Source organism: Mytilus californianus, unplaced genomic scaffold, assembly GCF_021869535.1.
Source record: "Mytilus californianus isolate M0D057914Y unplaced genomic scaffold, xbMytCali1.0.p SCAF_5, whole genome shotgun sequence".
In the NCBI taxonomy this organism is placed as follows: Eukaryota; Metazoa; Mollusca; class Bivalvia; order Mytilida; family Mytilidae; genus Mytilus; species Mytilus californianus.
Genome location: NW_026262701.1, coordinates 77683235 through 77706238, shown reverse-complemented (window position 1 = coordinate 77706238; position 23004 = coordinate 77683235). Strand labels below are relative to the sequence as shown.

General features: G+C 33.4%; 1 protein-coding gene across 1 annotated transcript; it reads left to right on the top strand.

Moving 5' to 3' along the window:
• The first annotated feature begins 243 nt into the window (after positions 1-243).
• On the top strand, positions 244-20038 carry LOC127701515 (ribose-5-phosphate isomerase-like). Its single transcript, XM_052205414.1, has 8 exons — positions 244-414; positions 2431-2491; positions 5984-6039; positions 13027-13086; positions 14680-14813; positions 17901-18042; positions 18937-19039; positions 19726-20038. Exons 1-8 carry the CDS (start codon positions 268-270, stop codon positions 19812-19814), a joined length of 792 nt encoding a protein of 263 aa, XP_052061374.1. The 5' UTR covers positions 244-267; the 3' UTR covers positions 19815-20038.
• The last annotated feature ends 2966 nt before the right edge of the window (positions 20039-23004 follow it).

Below are 23004 nucleotides of genomic sequence, written 5' to 3'. Positions count from 1 at the left end.
ATATTCCGCAGTGCGCAAATTCCGTGTATAGTGTATCTGAACATTTTTACTTTGCTATGCTTATGTGCATGTTCATGGTGTAATTTTGCAGTATTGAGATCAAGAACAGTTTATGGCTGAAAATCTTTTCTTTAAACTAAGTTTTTTTTTACACAAGTCGGAGATATCATAACAATATTAAAAAGTAAAATCTGATTCTTTTCCGTTACCGATTTTGGTTTAAATTTCACCATTCGGGTTTCTCCGAAATTTACCATTCATTGTAGAATGAGAATTGCGCGAAAGTCTTTCCTCAATAACTTGGTGCAGAATAGTTTCAAACTAATTGTCAGTCGTAATTATTCATTCCAGATGGAAGCTAAAAACAGAGGAAAAGCGGCTGCAGCAAGAGCAGCTGTTGACAATCACGTGAAGGTTTGATATCATCTCAAAACATGTCATGAGTGAACACATTTTTTTTTATCTAATAAAGACTAATAGTAATACAAATACATGTCATTGTGATCCCTTGAAATGCTATTTTAATACTAAAAACTGATTCTAAATGATTATGAGTCTTGGAGGGTTATTAAAATCTTTCCAGAATTAAACTGTTTTGTTTCTAATAATTTATAAGAATAACAGGTCAGGAATAACCACCAATTGGTGGATTATACCTCAATTGACGTATAATCCACCAATTGACATATAATGGTATAGACCAATTGACGTATAATTCTTTGTTTTTCAAAGCAAATTATTCAACCAAAATGGAGCATTGTTTTCTTAAAACCATATTATTGTATGAAAACATGTCAAACATTCCTAGTTTAGTATAGTGACATAACATATTGCATTTAATCAATAATTGTATTTGCAGTTTCTTCTATTGTTACCTTGTCAATTCTTGATTGGCAAATTTACCACTAATCACCTGTCAATGGACATCAATACTGACTGCAGTCATGTGATTATGAGTACAACTCCACAGGTGAATGAAGCTCTTTGTTAATACTTAACTTTCATTATTAAAAGTCAATCGTGGTCAATAGTACAGATGTTTCAACAAAAGAATTGTTGTACACATGCATTCTCAAGAGATGCAGCAGGCTTTGACAAAACTGAAACTTTCGGAGGACTCAATAATGGTCATAAAATAGGTTGTAAGTTGCAAAATGATGCTCCTATCTCACACTAGCATTTTATAACAAAAAACTTGCATTATACGTCAATTGGTCTATACCAATATGTGTCAATTGGTGGATTATACGTCAATTGAGGTATAATCCACCAATTGATGATTATTCCTGACCTGAATAATGAGATGTGGTACATGTATCATGTGTATTGTCAGATCATATGTTTTCGTATGTCATATGAATTTGTACTATGCATGCTTTTTCAGTGGAAATTGTGATGTCACAATGAATTCTAAATAGCACGAAAACCCGTAATACGAGGTTATGCTAGCCATGGAGACAACTATTCAACTGAGTCCAAATAACCTGGATGTAAGCAACTTTAGATCACTGCATGGCCTCCAACAGCTACTAAACTTTGAATATACTCTTGCATACAGTTCCTTTTTTAGTGGAAATTTATCTTTCCAGACGTTTTGGCCACACAACCAGTTCGACCACAGGTGGTTTTGGCCAGATCAGCACCCATTCCCTTCATCGCTTAAAAAAAGGGCTTGATCACAGCAATTTACCGTAATAAGGCCTTTGTGCTTTATAAAAGGCCCTATCATGACAAAAAAGGAAACTAATTCAAACAAGAAAACCTGATTTATTACCAATATAAAATAATGACCAACAGCAACCAACGACAACCACTGAATTACAGGCTCCTGACATGTGACCGGCACATAAAGCATGTTGTGGGGTTAAACACATTTATGAGGGCTCAAGTCCAAGCCTCCCCTAACCTTGGACAGCGGTGTAACAGCACAATATAACAAATTTATATCTGTAAAAATCAGTTTGAAAGGGCTTGAACCATTATATCAAAAATGACAAATAAACCTTTAGGGTAGATATAGTTAGGGCTGTTCCAGATTTAAATGCATGGGGGGAAGGGAGGCATTGTTTTTTTTAACCCCAACCACCATGCATAAATCATGATAATATAAAATTTTCATTATATAATTCTTTACAAAATTCTAAAGAAAATTCAATCACCCACAATTTATTGATTTGAGCGCCTACCATCCCCCCATTCAATTAAATCTGGAACAGCCCCTAGTGGAAACAAGTATTTTTTATTAGGCCTAAGTCTAGGATAACTTCACTTCTAGTTGACCTGATTATGACCTTGTACTTTGACTATATTCTATACTTACTATATATATATTGGCTTTAAACTACATAGTATATAAGTATAATGTATTTTTTTCTGTAAAAAGCAAAATTATCTGTTATTGGGTTGATCCATCTTTTCAATATTTTACAGACATCTCAAGTTGTGGGTATAGGAAGTGGCTCCACCATTGTATTTGCTGTACAAAGAATAGGTAAGATAGAACCTAGTTATTTTCAATCATGATTTAGTGTCTCCAGTCACTGCAGTTGTGTGCCATTTTAAGTTGTTTTATTTCATGTTATTGTCAGAGTGGTAGCCATGATGTCTCTGAGGGAGTTTATTTGGTCATGACACTGACTTTGAAAGTCAAACATCAATCTGAATCTCAAGTTTAATAGTCTAGTAGTATTTTTAGTTTTTGGAAAATGACGCTATCAGCGGCATGTTTCCAATACCATTGACCAGAACTTACAGAAGTTGATTATTGTCTCCGCCTACCGCACTCGGTTTCATATTTACTATTGTACATACTAACTGGAATCTGCTTGTATTACGCTACACTCGAACAAAGTGTTGCAGTCGGACGGGAACCAGTTTACATACTTTTTTTTATTTACCAAAAAGATATCTTGACCTGTCCATATGCTTTTTGTTATTAAATGGTATTTGGAGCTATCCCTTTGTTATGTTTTTCATATTTATTCGAGCTTTCACTTTTATGCACATGTCTTACAATCGTAAACAATTGGTATGTATACATGATAAATAGATCCGTTTTGTTATGGTGTTGGACTTTTTACCCTCCAATGATCAGCAATCGCTAGACAAAATAGTTCTCCTAAATAATGTCAGCCTTTCATGCCATTTCAACTTTACAATCATTAAAAAAAGTGAAAATCAGAATCATTTTGATATCCATTGGATAGAAACTGGTCTTTATCCAGATTTACGAAGATTTTAAAAATCGGAAATTAGTAATACGGTTATACCCAGGCGGTGCGTATGAATCTTTGTTTACAAACAGGATTTCGGAACGTCTCTAGTTTTTAGATCGTAAGTCACGATAAACTCAAACTGAAAGTAAACAGTTGTTTGTAAGACGCAGGTTTACTCACCATAAACAAGCTGAAACGTTCAGTATGGCATATATTTTAGGTTAAAGACGGTCCCATTCATTTAAAAAGCATTTTAAAGTAGACGATGGGATTATTTCAGGTTTGGGGAACGAGTAAATTATCACAAAGTTCATTTCTTGACGACCTCATAATTTCATAATGTCGATGGTACAAATCGATTTTTACTGTTTACTGTCGCTTCTTATGTTTTGTATTTAAACGGTCGTTTATTTTTAAATCCGAACCAGGCATATGCATTCTGTAATTGTGCAAATCTTCGTTCTTTGGTCAATTGGCTTATGGATAGTTTCAATTTCAACTCTTACATTATTTTTTTTTAAAATATATTTGCATTACACATAAAATGGCAGTACCTTTCCAATTACTATTTATGTGTTGTGTCTAAATTAAAGTTGTAACACTTTATAGTGACTGGAAAGGGTAGAAAAATTCATCAGATGAGAAAAGGCTGAAGATACTTCAAACGGCACCGAATCATTAGATATTGCATCTTATAAAAAGAAACTGAGATTTGGATAGTTCCACTTCAAGGTAAAAATGTTTATCTCTTGTGAAATGAAATTAAAAAAATATTGTAACACTGTAGTTAATTAATAAAGATACTATTACGTGTATTTCTGTATTGGTCTTATTATTGGTTCTCGGCCAGCAGTCAAACGGCACGGAATCATTAGATATTGCATCTTATAAAAGAAAACTGAGATTTGGATAGTTCCACTTCAAGGTAAAAATGTTTATCTCTTGTGAAATGAAATAAAAAAAATATTGTAACACTGTAGTTAATTAATAAAGATACTATTACGTGTATTTCTGTATTGGCCTTATCATTGGTCCTCGGCCAGCAGTATTGGCCTTCCGCTTCGCCTCAGACCAATACACCCAAGACATGGACCAATAACAAGGCCAATACAGAAATATGCAATGATATTATAGAATGACAGTATGGTTCAATAGCGGGAATCAGCCCCTCAACTACTTTTTACATAAATATTAACTTCTGGCTTCAACGCTTTGTTCGTCTTGTCTGGAGATCTTGCTGTAGTTCCAGTTCAGCAAGCATTTTAGAGACGTATCCCGTCCATCCTCTTTTGACTTGTAATCTCTGGTGATAGATTTTGCCGCTTGACATTGTATCCTTTCAAGCTTGTTTTTTTTTTGTTACCGTGTAGGGGTCCCATACTATGGCTCCATATTAAATAATAAGATCCATTCCTAAAGATCTAGATCATTGTTCTAATCTGACACAAATTTCAATAACTGGAATGCTACCAAAGTTGAATATATGGTGACCCACGAGAACAGCATTATCACTATTGAAATTGTGTTTAATACCATGATTGTTCAATGTCATTAACTTAAATGGAGACAGACATTTGACCTGAAAGACATGAAAGGTGGTGTGGGAGTGCAAAATCAAAAACTAACTGACTATGATATACATGTATGGTTAAAGAATGAATATCAATTACATGGGTCAACATGGTCAAGGGCAGAGTTGTTATAAAATAACAATATGACAGAGAAGTGGTTTCAAGTTTCATATAAAGCGACCTGACTGACATGAAATAAAAAATCGAAGGAGTATCCCTATTTGTCTAATCTTCAAGGTGAAATAAAACTAGTAAAACAATATTATACTATTGTCTAAATATACAGAAATATAATTTGCTTCAAGTAACAGAAATAACTAGGTCACTAGTAACTTATTTAATGAGTATGTGGGGTATAAGAGCTTGCTAACAACAGGCTCTTCATAATCATTTGGTTTGAAAATGATACTAGTAGTCTATATTCTTGATTTAGAAAAATGTAATTGCAAGAAAAAAATCACATTACTTAGAATACTTTAGATCATTCAGGTAGTCTTTATTTATATGTACAAAAGAACAGCCAGTAGTCATTGGATATTGTAGATCATTCAAATAGTCTTGACCTTTTTATTAGTACAAAAGAACAGCCAGTAGTCATTGGATATTGTAGATCATTCCGGTAGTCTTGACCTATTTATTTATACAAAAAAACAGCCAGTAGTAATTGGATACTGTAGATCATTCAGGTAGTCTTGACCTATTCATTTGTACTGAAAAAACAGACACATATAGGAATATCAATTATATGCTTACGAGACATGTTGCAATGTTAAACTTATTACTGTATGTGAAAATCAAGACTTGCATAAAAAATATCACAATATTAGAGACAGTGGCGTCATTTTTCCTCAGAGCTTTCAGCTCTTTGATTATATGAGTTTGATGCACCCCCCATACTCCACCCCTGCTACAGGTCTGTTTGTAATTACTTTGGCAATGTCTTACATATCATATTGAAGGTGGTAAGATTGGTGCATGAGATGTCCAATTTCCTAATTTTGTCAATGTAAAGAAACAGTAAACTATTTAAATTCATTTGAATATATAACCTTCTGATTTAGTCAAATGTTAGTATTATACTCATGTAAGGTTATTTGAGATAAATCATGTTATTTAGAATTACAAATGAAATAAATATTTTTATTCTCAAGAACATGCAATTCCAATTTATTTTTACATATCTCTTTTTTTTTTCAGCCGAAAGAGTAAAAGAAGAGGGATTATCAGTGATATGTATACCTACCTCATTCCAGGTACATGTAGTTATACTCTTTAAAATTGAAACTTGCATTGGAACTGATATCATCATGATCATAGAAGTGTTAACTGATCTTCTTGCAAGTGGTCAAATTTATATTCATTTATGAAGAGTTGTTTAAAAAGATAAAATCAAAATTGCTGCAGTTCATCTACTGTAAATTCAGAAATTATTGCAAAAAATGCGATTCGATTACTATGGCAATAATAAGAACTGGCATTCTGATATCTGATACATATATTTGTATGCATATTTTTTAGGAAATTGTAATAATTAATATTGCATTTTTGTCCTTTCTTCAAAAATGGCAATAATAAATGCACGCAATAATTTCTGAATTTACAGTATGGTAAATCTAAGGTACAGTCTTTTGAAGCTACCCATTTTAACTTCAGCAATATTGTTAACTGATGTCAATATCTTACAAATGTAATAACTGCTTTAGGATAAATTTGAAATGAAATGACTTGTTGAAAGACTACTAATGAAGACTTGTTTGAGCATCAGAGCTCCAGATAAGCTGCGTATTTGCGTGATCACGCAATAAAAATAATTAAAAACCCAATGCAATTGCCCATTGCAGGGTTCAATAACCCAAATAATTCAAAGGAAAACCCAATTATATGCCAAAAACATGGGTTCTTAACGCTTTTATTCGCTATCGTTTGCGTTATTTACCCTTACTTGATTACAGTCGTCGTGTAAATCTATTTTTATAATATTTATAATTGGAAATGTCCGTTCGTTCTAAAAATAGAGCCTTGCATCAAGTAGCTGTAATGGGTCCCTGTTCAAATTTTCCGTTGCTCAAAAGGTACACGTGTTTATGAAAACATTTCGATCTTCTCGGCGTTTATCCAATTAGCGTGTGACATGCTGTCATATTTTTTCGAATTACTCGGGATTTATCATAACATACAATGAATTAAAAAGAAAGTAAATGTCCAGTAAAAATATTGAATAGAAGCATGTTTTCGGCTTCTTTTTGATAGCTGAGGGAAAGTTATGATGATAACAAGACTCAGCTAGTGATTTTAAGTTGAATGTGGTCTCCGTCATTATAAACCACCCTATAAACCTCAAGGTTTTGGGGTATATCTTAAATCTGGAAACTACCTTTTATTTTTATTAAAAAGTAGATCTGGCAAATAGGTGAAAGGACTGGCAAAACTTTCTTACAGCACCTAAATTTCACATATATTACACAAAAATCTAAACACTTAGCCACACCTACCCCAACTATAATTAAACTGTAGGGTGATCATATGGGATCTAGAAAGGCAATTAGTTCCTGTCCAACTAGTGACACCAGCTGCAGTTTACATAAGTTTTGAGAAAATACAAAACTGACAGAACATTTAAAACGAGACACAAATTAAATGTACAATTAATATTGCTCGTCAGTGAATAAACCAAATAAAACAGCTAGCACATATTCTACAAAGAAAGAAACACATTTAAGATGGAAACACATCTGGGGTTGATATAATGTGATTATAACATGCCTAAATATTCAATATTGTGTTGATGAAAAAAAACCCAATACATTAAGGAGCTTGGTGGTGAAAAACCCAATTTGATATTTGCTTGAGGGGTGAATTAGAATTGATAATGCAATTAAAAAACTTTATCACCCAATTACATGAAAAAATGGTGGGTAAAAACCCCAATTTGTGAATTCTTATCTGGAGCTCTGGAGCATGATGAATTTGGGAGAACTTAGAATACATATTTTGGATTTTAGAATTACATATTTCTTCACCAAAATTTCTAGGTTTGAAAAAACAGTATGAGTAATATATAAATGGTTTATTACAAAATATGTTAGGAAATAATCACAGCAATTAATTACATGTACCATGATTCCTTAGATGATGTAGATAATGTCCAGTTACATATCTATTGTAATAAATTGCTTGTGTTCTTAGCAATTTGTGTACACTGTGTTCTTGAACAAATGTGTTTAAAAAAATATACATATCTGGAATTGCTCTGGAAATTCATTTGCAAATTAGTTTCTATAACTGACTCATGATTATGTAAAATGTAATTGCTGATTGTCTTTTTATGCAAGAGTTCTGCTTTGCATTATGAGCTGTTTATCCATTTGATTCAAATTTTAAGCTGACCAAAGTGTACTTTATGGATGAAATTTGTATAAAGTCATATTTGATTGAAGATAATTTACCTCTATCATGTTTATAAAATTAGAAGTTTTGTACTATTGAGAATATTATTTCTCTGTTTGTGTCTTCTTACTGAATATGATGTTATCAGAAATGAGTCCCAAAAAAATGAAAAATAAAATAGCTCTGGAAGCGACATTAAGATTTGATTAAAATAGCTCTGGAAGCGATATTATGATTTGTAAAAAGTAAACTATAGCATATTTCAATGCAAAGGTGGAAATTTTTGAACAGCAGGAGATTCAAAAGAATTTATAGAAAATTTCATTACCTCAGTGACCAGGAGAGTTGAAACTGAGGGGCCATTGTGGCAGAGTGGTCTAAGTAGTTACTACTGTAATCACTAGCCAGTCAACACTGAGGTTGTGAGTTCGAACCCCGCTCGTGCAGGTGAACTCGACTCCAATCTTAATTGACTAGGATTGTCAGTTTTCCTATCGAAGGTCATGGTTTTCTCCGGGCGCTCTGGCTTCCTACACCAATAAAAACTGGCCGCCACGAAATAGCCCAAAAGCGGTGCTTAAAAGTGGCGTTAAAACACCAAAAATCAAAAATCAAATCAGTTGAAACTGTAAATTTTACAAAATGTATTTATACACACATTTATAATGGGTTATTTAAGGATAATATCAGAGCTCCAGATAAGCTGCGTATTTGCGTGATCACGCAATAAAAATAATTAAAAACCCAATGCAATTGCCCATTGCAGGGTTCAATAACCCAATTAATTCAAAGGAAAACCCAATTATATGCCAAAAACATGGGTTCTTAACGCTTTTATTCGCTACCGTTTGCGTTATTTACCCTTACTTGATTACAGTCATCGCGTAAATCTATTTTTATAATATTTATAATCGGAAATGTCCTTTCGTTCTTAAAATAGAGCCCTGCATCAAATAGCTGTAATGGGTCCCTGTTGGAACTTTTTCCGTTGCTCAAAAGGTACACGTGTTTATGAAAACATTTCGATCTTCTCGGAGTTTATCCAATTAGCGTGTGACATGCTGTCATATTTTTTCGAATTGCTCGGGATTTATCATAACATACAATGAATTAAAACGAAAGTAAATGTCCGGTAAAAATATTGAATAGAAGCATGTTTTCGGCTTCTTTTTGATAGCTGAGGGAAAGTTATGATGATAACAAGACTCAGTTAGTGATTTTAGGAAGCGGCCATTGAACGCACGGGCGTGTTTGCGTACCATAACGAGAACATTGCTAGAGCGATAAACACGGGGTTCCGTCAAAAACGAAATCAGTTGGAAAAAGTGAAAGGCCAAATCAATTATGACATGATATGTAGTTTGAAAGCATCGGAAACCAAAAGTTCTGATAAGGGACAACTTAACCCAGATTTATGTAGATTGAATTAAACGAAAACAGTTTATATATTATTTTTTTCATTTTAGTTGATGAGTGAATACACATATCCGTTTTTTACGTCAATGCAGCTTGACACTTTCTTTGTTTTGGTCTAATTGTTCTAGATGCTGAAGATAGTTGTCTTATTGGCAAGTGCAGTATAACATTGTCATTTATTTACTTGATGTTGCAGAATTATTTGTAAATTTAAGTTGAATGTGGTCTCCGTCATTATAAACCACTCTATAAACCTCAAGGTTTTGGGGTATATCTTAAATCTGGAAACTACTTTTTATTTTTATTAAAAAGTAAGATCTGGCAAATAGGTGAAAGGACTGGCAAAACTTTCTTACAGCACCTAAATTTCACATATATTACACAAAAATCTAAACACTTAGCCACACCTACCCCAACTATAACTAAACTGAAGGGTGATCATATGGGATCTAGAAAGGCAATTAGTTCCTGTCCAACTAGTGACACCAGCTGCAGTTTACGTAAGTTTTGAGAAAATACAAAACTGACAGAACATTTAAAACGGGACACAAATTAAATGTACAATTTCTCGTCAGTGAATAAACTAAATAAAACAGCTAGCACATATTCTACAAAGAAAGAAACACATTTAAGATGGAAACATATCTAGGGTTGATATAATATGATTATAACATGCCTAAATATTCAATAGTGTGTTGATGAAAAAACCCAATACATTAAGGAGCTTGGTGGTGAAAAACCCAATTTGATATTTGCTTGAGGGGTGAATTGGAATTGATAATGCAATTAAAAAACTTTATCACCCAATTACATAAAAAAATGGTGGGTAAAAACCCTAATTTGTGAATTCTTATCTGGAGCTCTGATATATGGAACAGGGACCCAATTATTTCTCCCATTACTTCAATACAATTTTATCATAATTGAGGGCTGATTTTTTATTCCCTTTATTCATGATATTAGACTGCAAAATTTCAATTGCTTTTTCATACTTGTAGCCCCCTTCATGGTTTCTTGGAGAATTCTTCAAGGGTCATGACAGGTATTAAAGAGAACAATACTGTTTTGAGTATTAATGGGTTCATTTTATTAGCTCACCTGGCCCGAAGGGCCAAGTGAGCTTTTCTCATCACTTGGCGTCCGTCGTCCGTCGTCGTCCGTCGTCGGCGTTAACTTTTTACATTTTGAACTTCTTCTAGAGAACCACTGAATGGAATGAAACCAAACATGGCATGAATGTTCCTTATGAGGTGTTGACCAAGTGTTGTTACTTTGTAGCCGATCCATCATCCAAGATGGCTGCCAGCGGGGGACTTAGTTTTACATAGGACCCTATGGGAAATGCATACAAATGACTTCTTTTAGAGAACCACTGAATGGAATGAAACCAAACATGGCATGAATGTTCCTTATGAGGTGCTCACCAAGTGTTGTTACTTTGTAGCCGATCCATCATCCAAGATGGCCGCCAGCAGGGGACTTAGTTTAACATAGGACCCTATGGGAAATGCATACAAATGACTTCTTTTAGAGAACCACTGAATGGGATGAAACCAAACATGGCATGAATGTTCCTTATGAGGTGCTCACCAAGTGTTGTTACTTTGTAGCCGATCCATCATCCAAGATGGCCGCCAGCGGGGGACTTAGTTTAACATAGGACCCTATGGGAAATGCATACAAATGACTTCTTTTAGAGAACCACTGAATGGAATAAAACCAAACATGGCATGAATGTTCCTTATGAGGTGCTGACCATGTGTTGTTACTTTGTAGCTGATCCATCATCCAAGATGGCCACCATCGGGGAACTTAGTTTAACATAGGACCCTATGGGAAATACATACAAATGTCTTCTTTTAGAGAACCACTGAATGGAATGAAACCAAACATGGCATGAATGTTCCTTATGAGGTGCTGACCAAGTGTTGTTACTTTGTAGCCGATCCATTATCCAAGATGGCCGCCAGCGGGGGACTTAGTTTAACATAGGACCCTATGGGAAATACATACAAATGTCTTCTTTTAGAGAACCACTGAATGGAATGGAACCAAACATGGCATGAATGTTCCTTATGAGATGCTGACCAAGTGTTGTTACTTTGCAGTTGGTCCATCATCCAAGATGGCCGCCAGCAGGGGACTTAGTTTAACATAGGACCCTATGGGAAATACATACAAATGTCTTCTTTTAGAGAACCACTGAATGGAATGAAACCAAACATGGCATGAATGTTCCTTATGAGGTGCTGACCAAGTGTTGTTACTTTACAGTCGGTCCATCATCCAAGATGGCCGACAGCAGGGGACTTAGTTTAACAAAGGACCTATGGGAAATACATACAAATGTCTTCTTTTAGCGAACCACTGAATGGAATGAAACCAAATATGGCATGAATGTTCCTTATGAGGTACTGACCAAGTGTTGTTACTTTGCAGTCGGTCCATCATCCAAGATGGCCGACAGCAGGGGACTTAGTTTAACAAAGGACCTATGGGAAATACATACAAATGTCATCTTTTAGAGAACCACTGAATGGAATGAAACCAAACATGGCATGAATCTTCCTTATGAGATGCTGACCAAGTGTTGTTACTTTGTAGCCGATCCATCATCCAAGATGGCCGACAGCGGGGGACTTAGTTTAACATAGGACCCTATGGGAAATACATACAATTGTCTTCTTTTAGAGAACCACTGAATGGAATTGAACCAAACATGGCATGAATGTTCCTTATGAGTTGCTGACCAAGTGTTGTTACTTTGCAGTCGATCCATCATCCAAGATGGCCGCTAGGGGGGGGGGCTTAGTTTAACATAGGACCCTATGGGAAATACATACAAATGTCTTCTTTTAGAGTACCACTGAATGGAATGAAACCAAACATGGCATGAATGTTCCTTATGAAGTGCTGACCAAGTGTTGCTACTTTGTTGCCGATTTACTGTTCAAGATGGCCACCAGGATATTTTATTAAATAACGGGACCAATATTAATCAAAATTTGGCCTCAATCATTATTTGGGTATCTGTTATGATTTTTATCTATCTTTACATGATTTCTAAAACCAAAGTAGAGTCAGGTGAGCGACACAGGCTCTTGAGAGCCTCTAGTTAACTTCCTGGCTAAAATCGAAAATAAAATTTGGACCATTTGCTCAGATAATCATCCACCCTATACATTTCAGAATCACTTAAAACTTAACAGAAGTTGAAAGTTTAATGAATACCCATTGGATATACTACAAATTTAAGCATCTTTACAAAATTTCCATCTTGGTACAATATTCCATTTAAAAGACGGTAGATTTATTAAGGGACTTCATTTGTGGGTACTGGACTGGCATCCAGTAACTGGGATCCTATTCTATATATACTGAAAAAAATCATAAATCATGAAAGAATTTTCTTCATTGTTTCTTTTATTTATTTATAGGCTAGACAGTTAATACAAGAGAACGGATTAACATTAGGAAGTCTAGATAGAAATCCAAAGGTAAATGGAAGTTCAGGGTAGTGTTTTGTTGATGGGATTTTGATTGACAGTTTTTTTTATAACACCACTTTCTGCACTATTGGTATTTCTTGGTGACCAGTTTTTATTGATTGATGAAACCAGAGTGCCAGGAGAGAACCACCAACCTTCTGCCGGAAAACTGGCAATCCTAGTCAATTAAGATTGGAGTCAAATGCGCCTGTCATGTGCGGGGCTCAAAATTCACAACCTCAATGTTGACCTGGAACTTGCAACCTCAGTGATGACAGGCTAGAGGTATAGTAGTTGAACTACTTAGACCACTCGGACACCCAGGTCCCATGGGATTTCGATAATGTAACAAAGTATGTTAGAAATTTGTGAAAGATGTGAACTATTTTGCCTGTTCAGTAATTTTCCTCTCACTAGAACAGCATATGTAAACATAATTGAATATTATCCATGAGAAAAGTACATTGAACAGCTAAGGGAACCAACTCATCCTTTAATATTGCTTGTAGATAATATTTTGGAAAATATTTTATTTTATCAAATTATAAAACTGCCATCATGGCCATGTCAAGTAATGTACACCTAGTTTTTCAATGATGAGACATTTCCTATGTTACACAATTTTTCAAAATACCAGTCTGTTTTGCAATGGATGAAGTTGAACTTACTTGAAATTGAAGCATAAGACCAAAAATAAAATTTAGATGGTTTGATGTTGCATACATGTACATACCCAACTAAAATACAACCTTCCCGAAAAAAATTTATGACACAAATCAGTTAAAAAAAATTTAAAAGATCTTTTCCTGCTCTAATGTTGTTTTCTTTTGGAAAACATGTAACTCATGTTGTTGACAAAAAAAAAAAATCCCTACCTACTTACCCAACCCTGCAAGGCATGGGTAGGCAACATCACACAAAGAATTTTTTAAGGGTGGCCTAATATATTAGTGTCCTTGTAGGTGTATTAATGTTCTTTTATAATACATAACAAAAAGATAACAGGAGTATGAGTTTGAAAACTTTTAACAACCCAAATTAAAAATAAATAATAGATAAAAGAAGAACGTGTCTAAGGACATGAATGCCCCCTCTCAAGCTTGCTTATAATATGGGAAAATACTTTTGGGACGGACATAAGGACAGATGGTCAAGAGTAACATGTACTGCCCCCCTTTGCCTGGGGGGATGGGGCATCAAAACTTGTCATGTATGCAGTGAACTTAATAATAACACTTCTTGTTAGAAATTCAGCAATTAATCACACAACCCAAGTGTGAAGGAAAGACGCGAGGGAAGAAAAAGTTAACAAACTTGGAAGGAATATATCTATCACTGAATGAGTTTTTTGTTGGCATTTATAATTCATAATGAATGTAAAAAAAACTTGCATAGAGGACTCAGTTAAGTATATATGCATGCATTGGTTCAATAATTTCCTATACATTATAATCACCAGAAATTTGTTTCATATGACAAACAGAAGTAAAATCTTTTGAATCTGTATGTGAAATATCTTATGGAATTAAGACGGGCTGCAAAGATAGATTTTGTTTGGATTGTATTTTCATTTATCTAGACTTTTTCAACTATAATTTACAGATTGATGTAGCTATAGATGGCGCTGATGAAGTAGACAAAGATTTAAATTGTATAAAAGGGGGTGGGGCTTGTCAAACTCAGGAAAAAATGGTAGCATCAAATGCCAAAGAATTCTATATTATAGCTGATATTTGGTATGTATATTATGGATTAAGAGTATTCCACATTAGTTATTGATATTATCATTATCAGATGCCAACTTATGTGTCCCAATATGAAAATAAGAAATATTATAAGATTATCTTTAAATAGTAGAAATTTAATACCTGTTAAATTCTAAAATGTGTTACCTTCTGATTACTCCAGATTTATCAAATTTTTTCAACTTTTTCAGGATTATCATCACATATTAATTGATTATGACTAAACTTTTTGTTTTTGGCAAATGTCATGAATATGTAAAAAGCTTCTTTTTTTATAGTTGAACAAGTAAAGCAACATGCTTAATATCATATGTTACAGTAAGAAAATAAACATGTTGTGGCTTTAATACCTGACTATATGGTACATGTTTTGTTCATAGTTGAAGGTCTTAATAGTAACCTACAGTTGCTTACATCAATATCCTTTATCTGGTGGATAGTTGTTTTATAGCTGCATTCATAGGCAATCATACCTCATCTCCGTAATTATTATATTTCATATCCAGTTTTGGGATAGTGCTGCACACTCTACACATTACAAAGTCCTTGCAACAACTCTGATGGTCTTTTGTGGACTATTGCGATGCCATATTCCTGCTGCTTTCAAATGTTCTGTTTTTACCGAGTGGCAGTCCACATTCCCTTCCCTCCATCCAATAAGATCTACTTTAAAACAGTACCTACTAATTTGATGAATTGTTCAATTATACAAAGTTGCGGAGGGTATAATGTTTTTGACCCATCCGTCTGTCCGGAATTTTTTTTTCTAGGAGTTATGCTTTGAACTTATTGGCCTCAATATACTACTGCAACAGTTTGTCATTGCAACTCCTCTGAAACCACACAACAGAATTTCATGAAACTTTGTAGATAATAAGGACATACTATTTAGATGTGCAAATCGACAGGAAAGTATGATTCAATTTTTTTTCTAGGAGTTATGCCCTTTTGAACTTTTTGGCCTCAATATACTACTGCAACAGTTTGTCATTGCAACTCCTGTGCATGCCCCTTTGAACTTTTTGGCCTCAATATACTACTGCAATAGTTTGTCATTGCAACTCCTGTGCATATCAACAAGAAAATTTTTATCAGTTGACTTTTGTATAGTTATGAGTCTTTGAACTTAGGAATCTGGTGAGAATTTGTTTGTCCAGTGACAATGTGGGGGCGTGGGGTATGTGAGCGTGCTCACAAAGGTTCTTTAAAATTTTTTTTAATCTTGAACATTCAAGAAATATTGTTTCCACTGGATGAGAAGCAAACAACATACTTCTGTCAACTAATCAGTTATGTAGATTAGGCCGTTAGTTTTCTCGTTTGAATTGTTTTACATTTGTCATTTTGGGGCCTGTTATAGCTTACTATGTGGTATGGGTTTTGCTCATTGTTGAAGGCTGTACGGTGACGTATAGTTGTTAACTTTTATGTCATTTGGTCTCTGGTGGAGAGTTGTCTCATTGGCAATCATACCGTAACTTTATAAATTATAATAGGGAATGATTAACAGTCATGAAATTATACTGATTGATGTTTATGTAAACTTACATGATTTTCATAATTCATTCGTATAGTTGCCTTGTTTTCAAATTCTCAACCTGTTTAAAAACCATATTTAATTCTTTGATACCCAGTGTGTAATGTACATGATCATATTTTCAGTTCAACTGCTTACAAACTGGACTTGGCATTGTGATATCAGAACTCTTAAATTAAACACCAATAATATAATTTGTCTGAAACAACCATGACAACAGAGCTTGTTGTGACTAGATTTTTTATGCCCTCGTTGCCAGGTGTCTGTGGGCATTAAGTTTTACCCTTGTCTGTACGTCTGTCTGTATGTACGTCTGTATGTCCTGAAATTGGTTCCCATTCTCTATAAACTTTGTTTTTCCTCAACCAAATGTTATGAAACTTAAACACAATACTTATAACCACCAAAAAACATAGATTAAGATCAAATTTGGATGCTGTCACTCAAGTAATGTCCCTTTATAAACGGAAAAATTGCAAAATTTGTCGTTTATTTAAAAATGGGGACATCTGGACACATTCTTCTTTTATATAATAATGATTGGTGATATTGCTACAATCTATCGTCTTGGATCAAATTTCAGTGATTTTGTCGATGTATATGAGACAAGGAGAAGTGTTTTTTGCTGTTCTTGATCTTAACTTTGCTTGAATGTCCTCCAAAAATAAAACAAAAATGCACCATTACCCTTATATGTATACCCTAGGAAAGCTATGCAAGCGTTATAGAGCCTCCATTTCTAAAATACATAGCAAATTGAAAAAAGGTTAATTTCTCTGTTTAATATAAAACATTCTTGTTTGGAATTATAGAAGTTACAGGTACAAATATATAAAATGAGTGAAACGCCAACCGTTATTGTAAATGGTTGGCAGATATATCGATATTATACAAATATCAATTAAAGTCAAAGTAGTAAAACTGTTTTGAAGTCCAAACTTTGGATAATCAAGAAAAAAGATTTGTTTTAATAAATAAAAGCAGCTTTATTAAAAGCTAATATCATTAACAATAGTTATTAATAAATCAATTAAATAGAATTGCAGTGTGTGCCGAAATACCTGAATAAATAATTCTAGGTCACTGTCTAAAAATCAGCTGTTCGCCAGCGGCTTTAATTTGAAACTGCCTATACTTTTCTCCAAACATTTGAAAGATCAAGTTAATCAATACATCTAAAAATAGTATGCGTGTACACAATTGTGAAAGTAAACCAAAATGGCCTTTAAATTAACAAGTATGATTTTGGATAATTCTAACATTATAAAAGAATAACTATGGATTAAATAGGATGCATTAATAACTTCTGAATAAGGTAATTATGTTGTAACTATAGAAAATCATTCCGCATAACAAGCAAGTGTATAAAAGTGAAAATATGTATGACCTAGTTTCCCGGAAAATAAACGCAGGGAAATACAAATGAAAAGCAATGAATGAAGGTTATTATTAAAAGAATACTATAAATAATCGTGGCACAACAATGAGGCTTCTATTTTCCTACATAATTATTTTTATTCTCTTTTATAATGTTTTTCTAGTAAACAATCAAAAGAACTAGGTACAACATGGAAACAAGGTATACCAATAGAAGTCATTCCATCAGCTTATAGACCAGTGCAGTTAAGGCTAGAGGAAATGTTAGGAGGACAGGCTAATCTTAGAATGGGAGTCAAGAAAGCAGTATGTATTTACCCGGTTGTACTAGCCTACTGAAAGAATTGAAAGGCTTATAATTGTATAAAATTGTCATGGTTTAAGAAGTTCCAGTCATTTTTTTAATTTAAAAATTAAAGATATTCTTTAACCCAATAGGGATGAAACTGCGAAATAAAAAACAAAATATTATATGAAAAATTATGCTCTGTTCCTTGTTTTCATTTAAGTTGTTTTATATTTTGTCATGTGAGGACATTGCTTATGGTAGAAGACCATACTGTGGCCTGGAGTTTTTGACATTCTCATCTATTGGTCTCTGTTTGAAAGTTATCTCATTGGCAATCGTACCACATCTCCTTTTTCTTTATAATTAATGACAGTAACTGCACCAGTTGCAATAATATTTCAAGTATTGAGTGAGACCGTCTTACCTTTAATCACTTAAAAAATGGACTCAAAAATAATGTACCCTTTTTCATTCAATTGTTAACCATTTAAGGTGGTACCAAACACCTTGACTAAAATTAATTTGGCTCGTTTAATTTTCATAAAAATTTGACAAAATATTTACTTTGACCCTTTGACAAAAATATAAAAATTTCAAAAAACTTGAACCACACTTTATCGAAAAAATTTCATTGGATATATAGCAGTTTGACAAACACTAATTTTGATCATTGAGAAGCTTTATATTTCCTTAACAATAGAACATGATTAAAACGTTCAGCTGATTTTGACAGAGTTATCTCCCTGTAGTGTTATGTACCACCTTAAGGTTCATCTTTACAGATAATATAGTGTTTTAATACTTCTAAAAGTATGTTTAATTTTGTTCCAGTAGTTAAAATATTTGGTCTGGTTAATTAATAGATTTATTAGTTTCAAACTAACATAATTTTTAGACCTGTTTCTTTTCAGGGTCCAGTAGTAACAGACAATGGTAACTTTGTGATAGACTGGCAATTCCAATCATTACCACAGGACTGGAATAAAATAAATCAACAAATTGTGTTGATACCAGGTTTGTTGTTTTAGTTATTGTAAATTATATATTCAGTAGCTAGGATTGGCAATTTTTTCCTGCCAAAGGTCATGGTTCTCTCCAGGTACTCCGGCTTCATCAATAAAAACTGTCTGCCACAAAATAGCCAAGAGTGCTGAAAGTGAAGTTATCAATCAAACAATCAATCAATCAAAATTCTGGGAAGTTAAAAATAAAAAATGTTTGAGAGCCTAATAACCAAAAACATATAGTTCAAGTTTTAGTACTTTAAAATACAATTACATAATTTATAAACTGAAAACTTACAGTGAAAAATACATCATTTAAATCATTCCAGTATTGTACCTGAAGCATTGACTCCTGAGTGCACATAACTACTCTTCAGACATTATCTTCAATTAAAAGGCAAATTATTTGTTTCCTTAGCAAAACACTTACTCCCATACATGTTTCACCATTATTGTTAGAACGATTGATGATATGATATATTTCAATACCAATATTTTATGTAATTAAAATAAGCATCTCAAACTATGAATTAAAACAAATGTTTAGGTTTTTCAAACTACATAAAGGAGACTGATTACAAGATAATGACTCAATTCAGTGACCTGTTGCCTGAATTGTCATTAGTTTATCAAAGCCTCATGCCATGTCAACTTTAGTCATGTAGCTTATTTTGGTTTTTTGTGTATTTTTTTCAGGTGTATTAGATACAGGATTATTTATCAACATGGCCAAGAAGGCATACTTTGGTAGAGAAGATGGTAGCTTGGTGGAACAAACAAAATGATATGAAAACATGAAATAAGAGGAGTTTAGAGTGATTTTTGGTCATGCCATAGATTCTTAAACAATATATTATTACTAGTGGTGAACACAACTTCTGCATCATAATCTGGACCAGAATGCAATACAAATGACTAGTTTTAAACTGTCACCAGTGACTAATACTAATAAATTGATTTTATGAATAAATATAATCATGATTAATAAAACACATTTCTCATTGTTCAAGACAGAATCATAAATTGTATGGATGCTGAAGAACAAAAGATTCATAGATGATTCGACACCGATAGTCTCGGACAATTAGAGGCTGTGAGGTCATTTTTAGAACAATGTACCAGGTCATTGAATAATTATATAGGGAAATGCTGAAGTTGAGGGTGATATTTAGAAGTCATTCAGTATGTTTAACTGAATTAACTTTGCTGTCCTTTTTCATGTTTTCTTCAAACCGTGTAATTAAAGAGGACATTAATTTTAGAGATGATTTTGGTTTTACTGTAGAGTCATTTTTTTTCAAGGGTACCAATTTTCGTGGAGTAGGGAAAAATTGTATTTTTGTGGATATTTGATTTTGTGGTTTTGCTAAAGTCTGTGTACAAGCCTATAGTAAATGTAAACTTCATTGAACATTTAAAGCTGTTGTTTCCCTATACCCACAAGATATAAAAAAAATTGGTATCCCATGAATAATAATAATATCACTGTAAACTACTTTTTACAGTTTTGTCCCTTTGAAATAGTATTTAATGTGCTTACATGGTGATAGCCACTCCGTTTATGCATGTAATATTTGTATAAACCTAATACATTATTAGATGGTAATATACATGTTAATTGGATGTTCTGTTCCATTGAGGTTTTCTAGAGTATATTTGACCCTGTTAAGAAGCCACCTTATTCAAGAGACATTTCAATTGGTTAACTATTGCACAGTAAATGTCTCCTAGATCATTGCCAGATGGCCAGAGATTTTTTTCTTGTGCTTTATATCCTGTTTTCATTTACTCATTACACTATCTTATTAGACACTGGTATGACCACTGGTCAATATTACAGGTAGTGAATGTTGAACATGGTCTTGACCATTTGATATCTCTTACAGATTGGATTATGCAAGTTTGTATAAATAGTTTGTTTGAAAAGCTTGGAGAGTCCCACTATTTTCTGACAATGCAACAATATTGTATATTGAGATACCATTTTTATATTTGGTATTCCAGTATGCATACATGTTTTTATTATGTATAGAATAACTAGAAAAAAGAATAATAATAAACAATGATTAAAGATAAGCTTCTCTCATCTTGTGCAAAAAAAATTAGCAAAGTGTTTTAAACCAATTAAAAAAAGTAATTTTGAAGCTAGTAATGACTCTGGCAAATGAAATGATACATTTACAAATAATGTGCAAGGCAAAATTCCTACCCCTGTCCAACACACCTGTTTTTCAGATCAGTCAAAATTCCTGTCCCTTATCCTAATCGACTCACTTTGCAGTACCTACCTATTGGATTTATTGTTAATTTGTTCTCATCCCGAATATGCATGAAATATTTGCCACTGGATTTTAAGCAAACAACAACGATCGACAGGCAAACTCTATATCGTAAATTTCTAAAATCTAAATAAATTACTATGTTCAAGATCTGGTAACTTTGTGAAAAATCATAGAAAACAAAAATCTTGTCCATATGCACATCTTCCGTATATCAACACCTATTATAAAAACTTAAAAGGTCCTACCTTTTAACTGTTAGAAAGTCAACGGATAAACAATGTACCCTATCAGTGAACAGACAAACGAGCTGACAAGGGTCAATTAATGTACCCCCATTCTTTTGTCAGGGGGTATAAAAATAAAAAAAAGTGTTAATGCACTCAGAAGGACATCAATAAGTTTTAATACTTTATTAACTATTAGCACATGTTACACAATTGACCATTAACAGGAAGAGGACTCACTCCTACAGGAAGTGAGTAATTGTAGAAACATGAAATAGAGTTATCTCTCTTTATATAGTCAAAGTAACATTAGATTAACATTCCCTCTACTTTCTTTTGTTTTATACAATTACAAGATCTTCACAGGGTTTAGACTACCCTCAGATCTTAGGGGATTATTCTGCCCCATATGAAAACATAAAAGTTGCTAAATTAAAATTACAAGATCGTCACAGGGTTTAGACTACCCTCAGATCTAGGGGATTATTCTGCCCCATGTGACAAACATAAAATGATAAAATGTTATGAATTATTTCACTATTTAAACAAAGTCCTTCAACATTTTTCCTGTTTGAATAACTTGCAAAAGTTCATAAGATGAAGCTCCAAACTTTGTCATGCAATTTGCTAATTGTTTATCTCCTGGACACCATTTAATATTGTCTACTTCTTTCGACGCCAATGATTCAGCTATTGCTGCAATGTCAATTCTTAAACGCTTGTCATCTACAAGTTTAGTCGAATAAACAGCTTCAACTACACTTTTATTGTCAATGTAAGCTTCAATTGGTATAGTCTGATGTTTTAACCCTAGAATGTCTTCAATTATTCGACGGTGATAAAAACTAGATTCTAACCCATCTTGTAAGCTTAAGGCTTCTGCTGCAATTGTAGATCTTACTACACGTTTGATTTTGTTTGCTTGCCAAGTTATCGGACAGCTATTTTTTTCATTATCAACTATCCAAATTACATGAGATTCTGTACTTCCAGTTCCATTACTAATATTTCCCAGAGAGGCGTCTGTTAAAACGATAATTTTCCATTCTTTTATATCTTTATTCATTTTTGGAAATGAAATTATTGATTTAATTTCCTCAAGTCTATTACTTGCTTTGATTGGTCTTATCAAATGTGCCACTGTCCCTTCTTTAAGTTTAGTACTCATGTCAATCATTTCAAAAGCCATATCAGGTCTTGAAACTTGAACAGCCCAATTTATTTGGCCAATTAACTTCCTGTACAAGGTTTGCTCATTTGTATTAAGGACATCTAGTTTCATAGCGGCTCTTGATGGTTCTATAGTTGTGTTATCTATTTTCTCCATATATGTAGAATGATCCAAAATTATGCCATTTTTGTTCTGATGAATTTGAAATCCTACATATGAAAAATTTTTCTCTTCAATTTTTCCGGCAACAAATCTTGTCCGCAGTTTTCTCATAACTTCCTCAAATTTTTCATCCCCA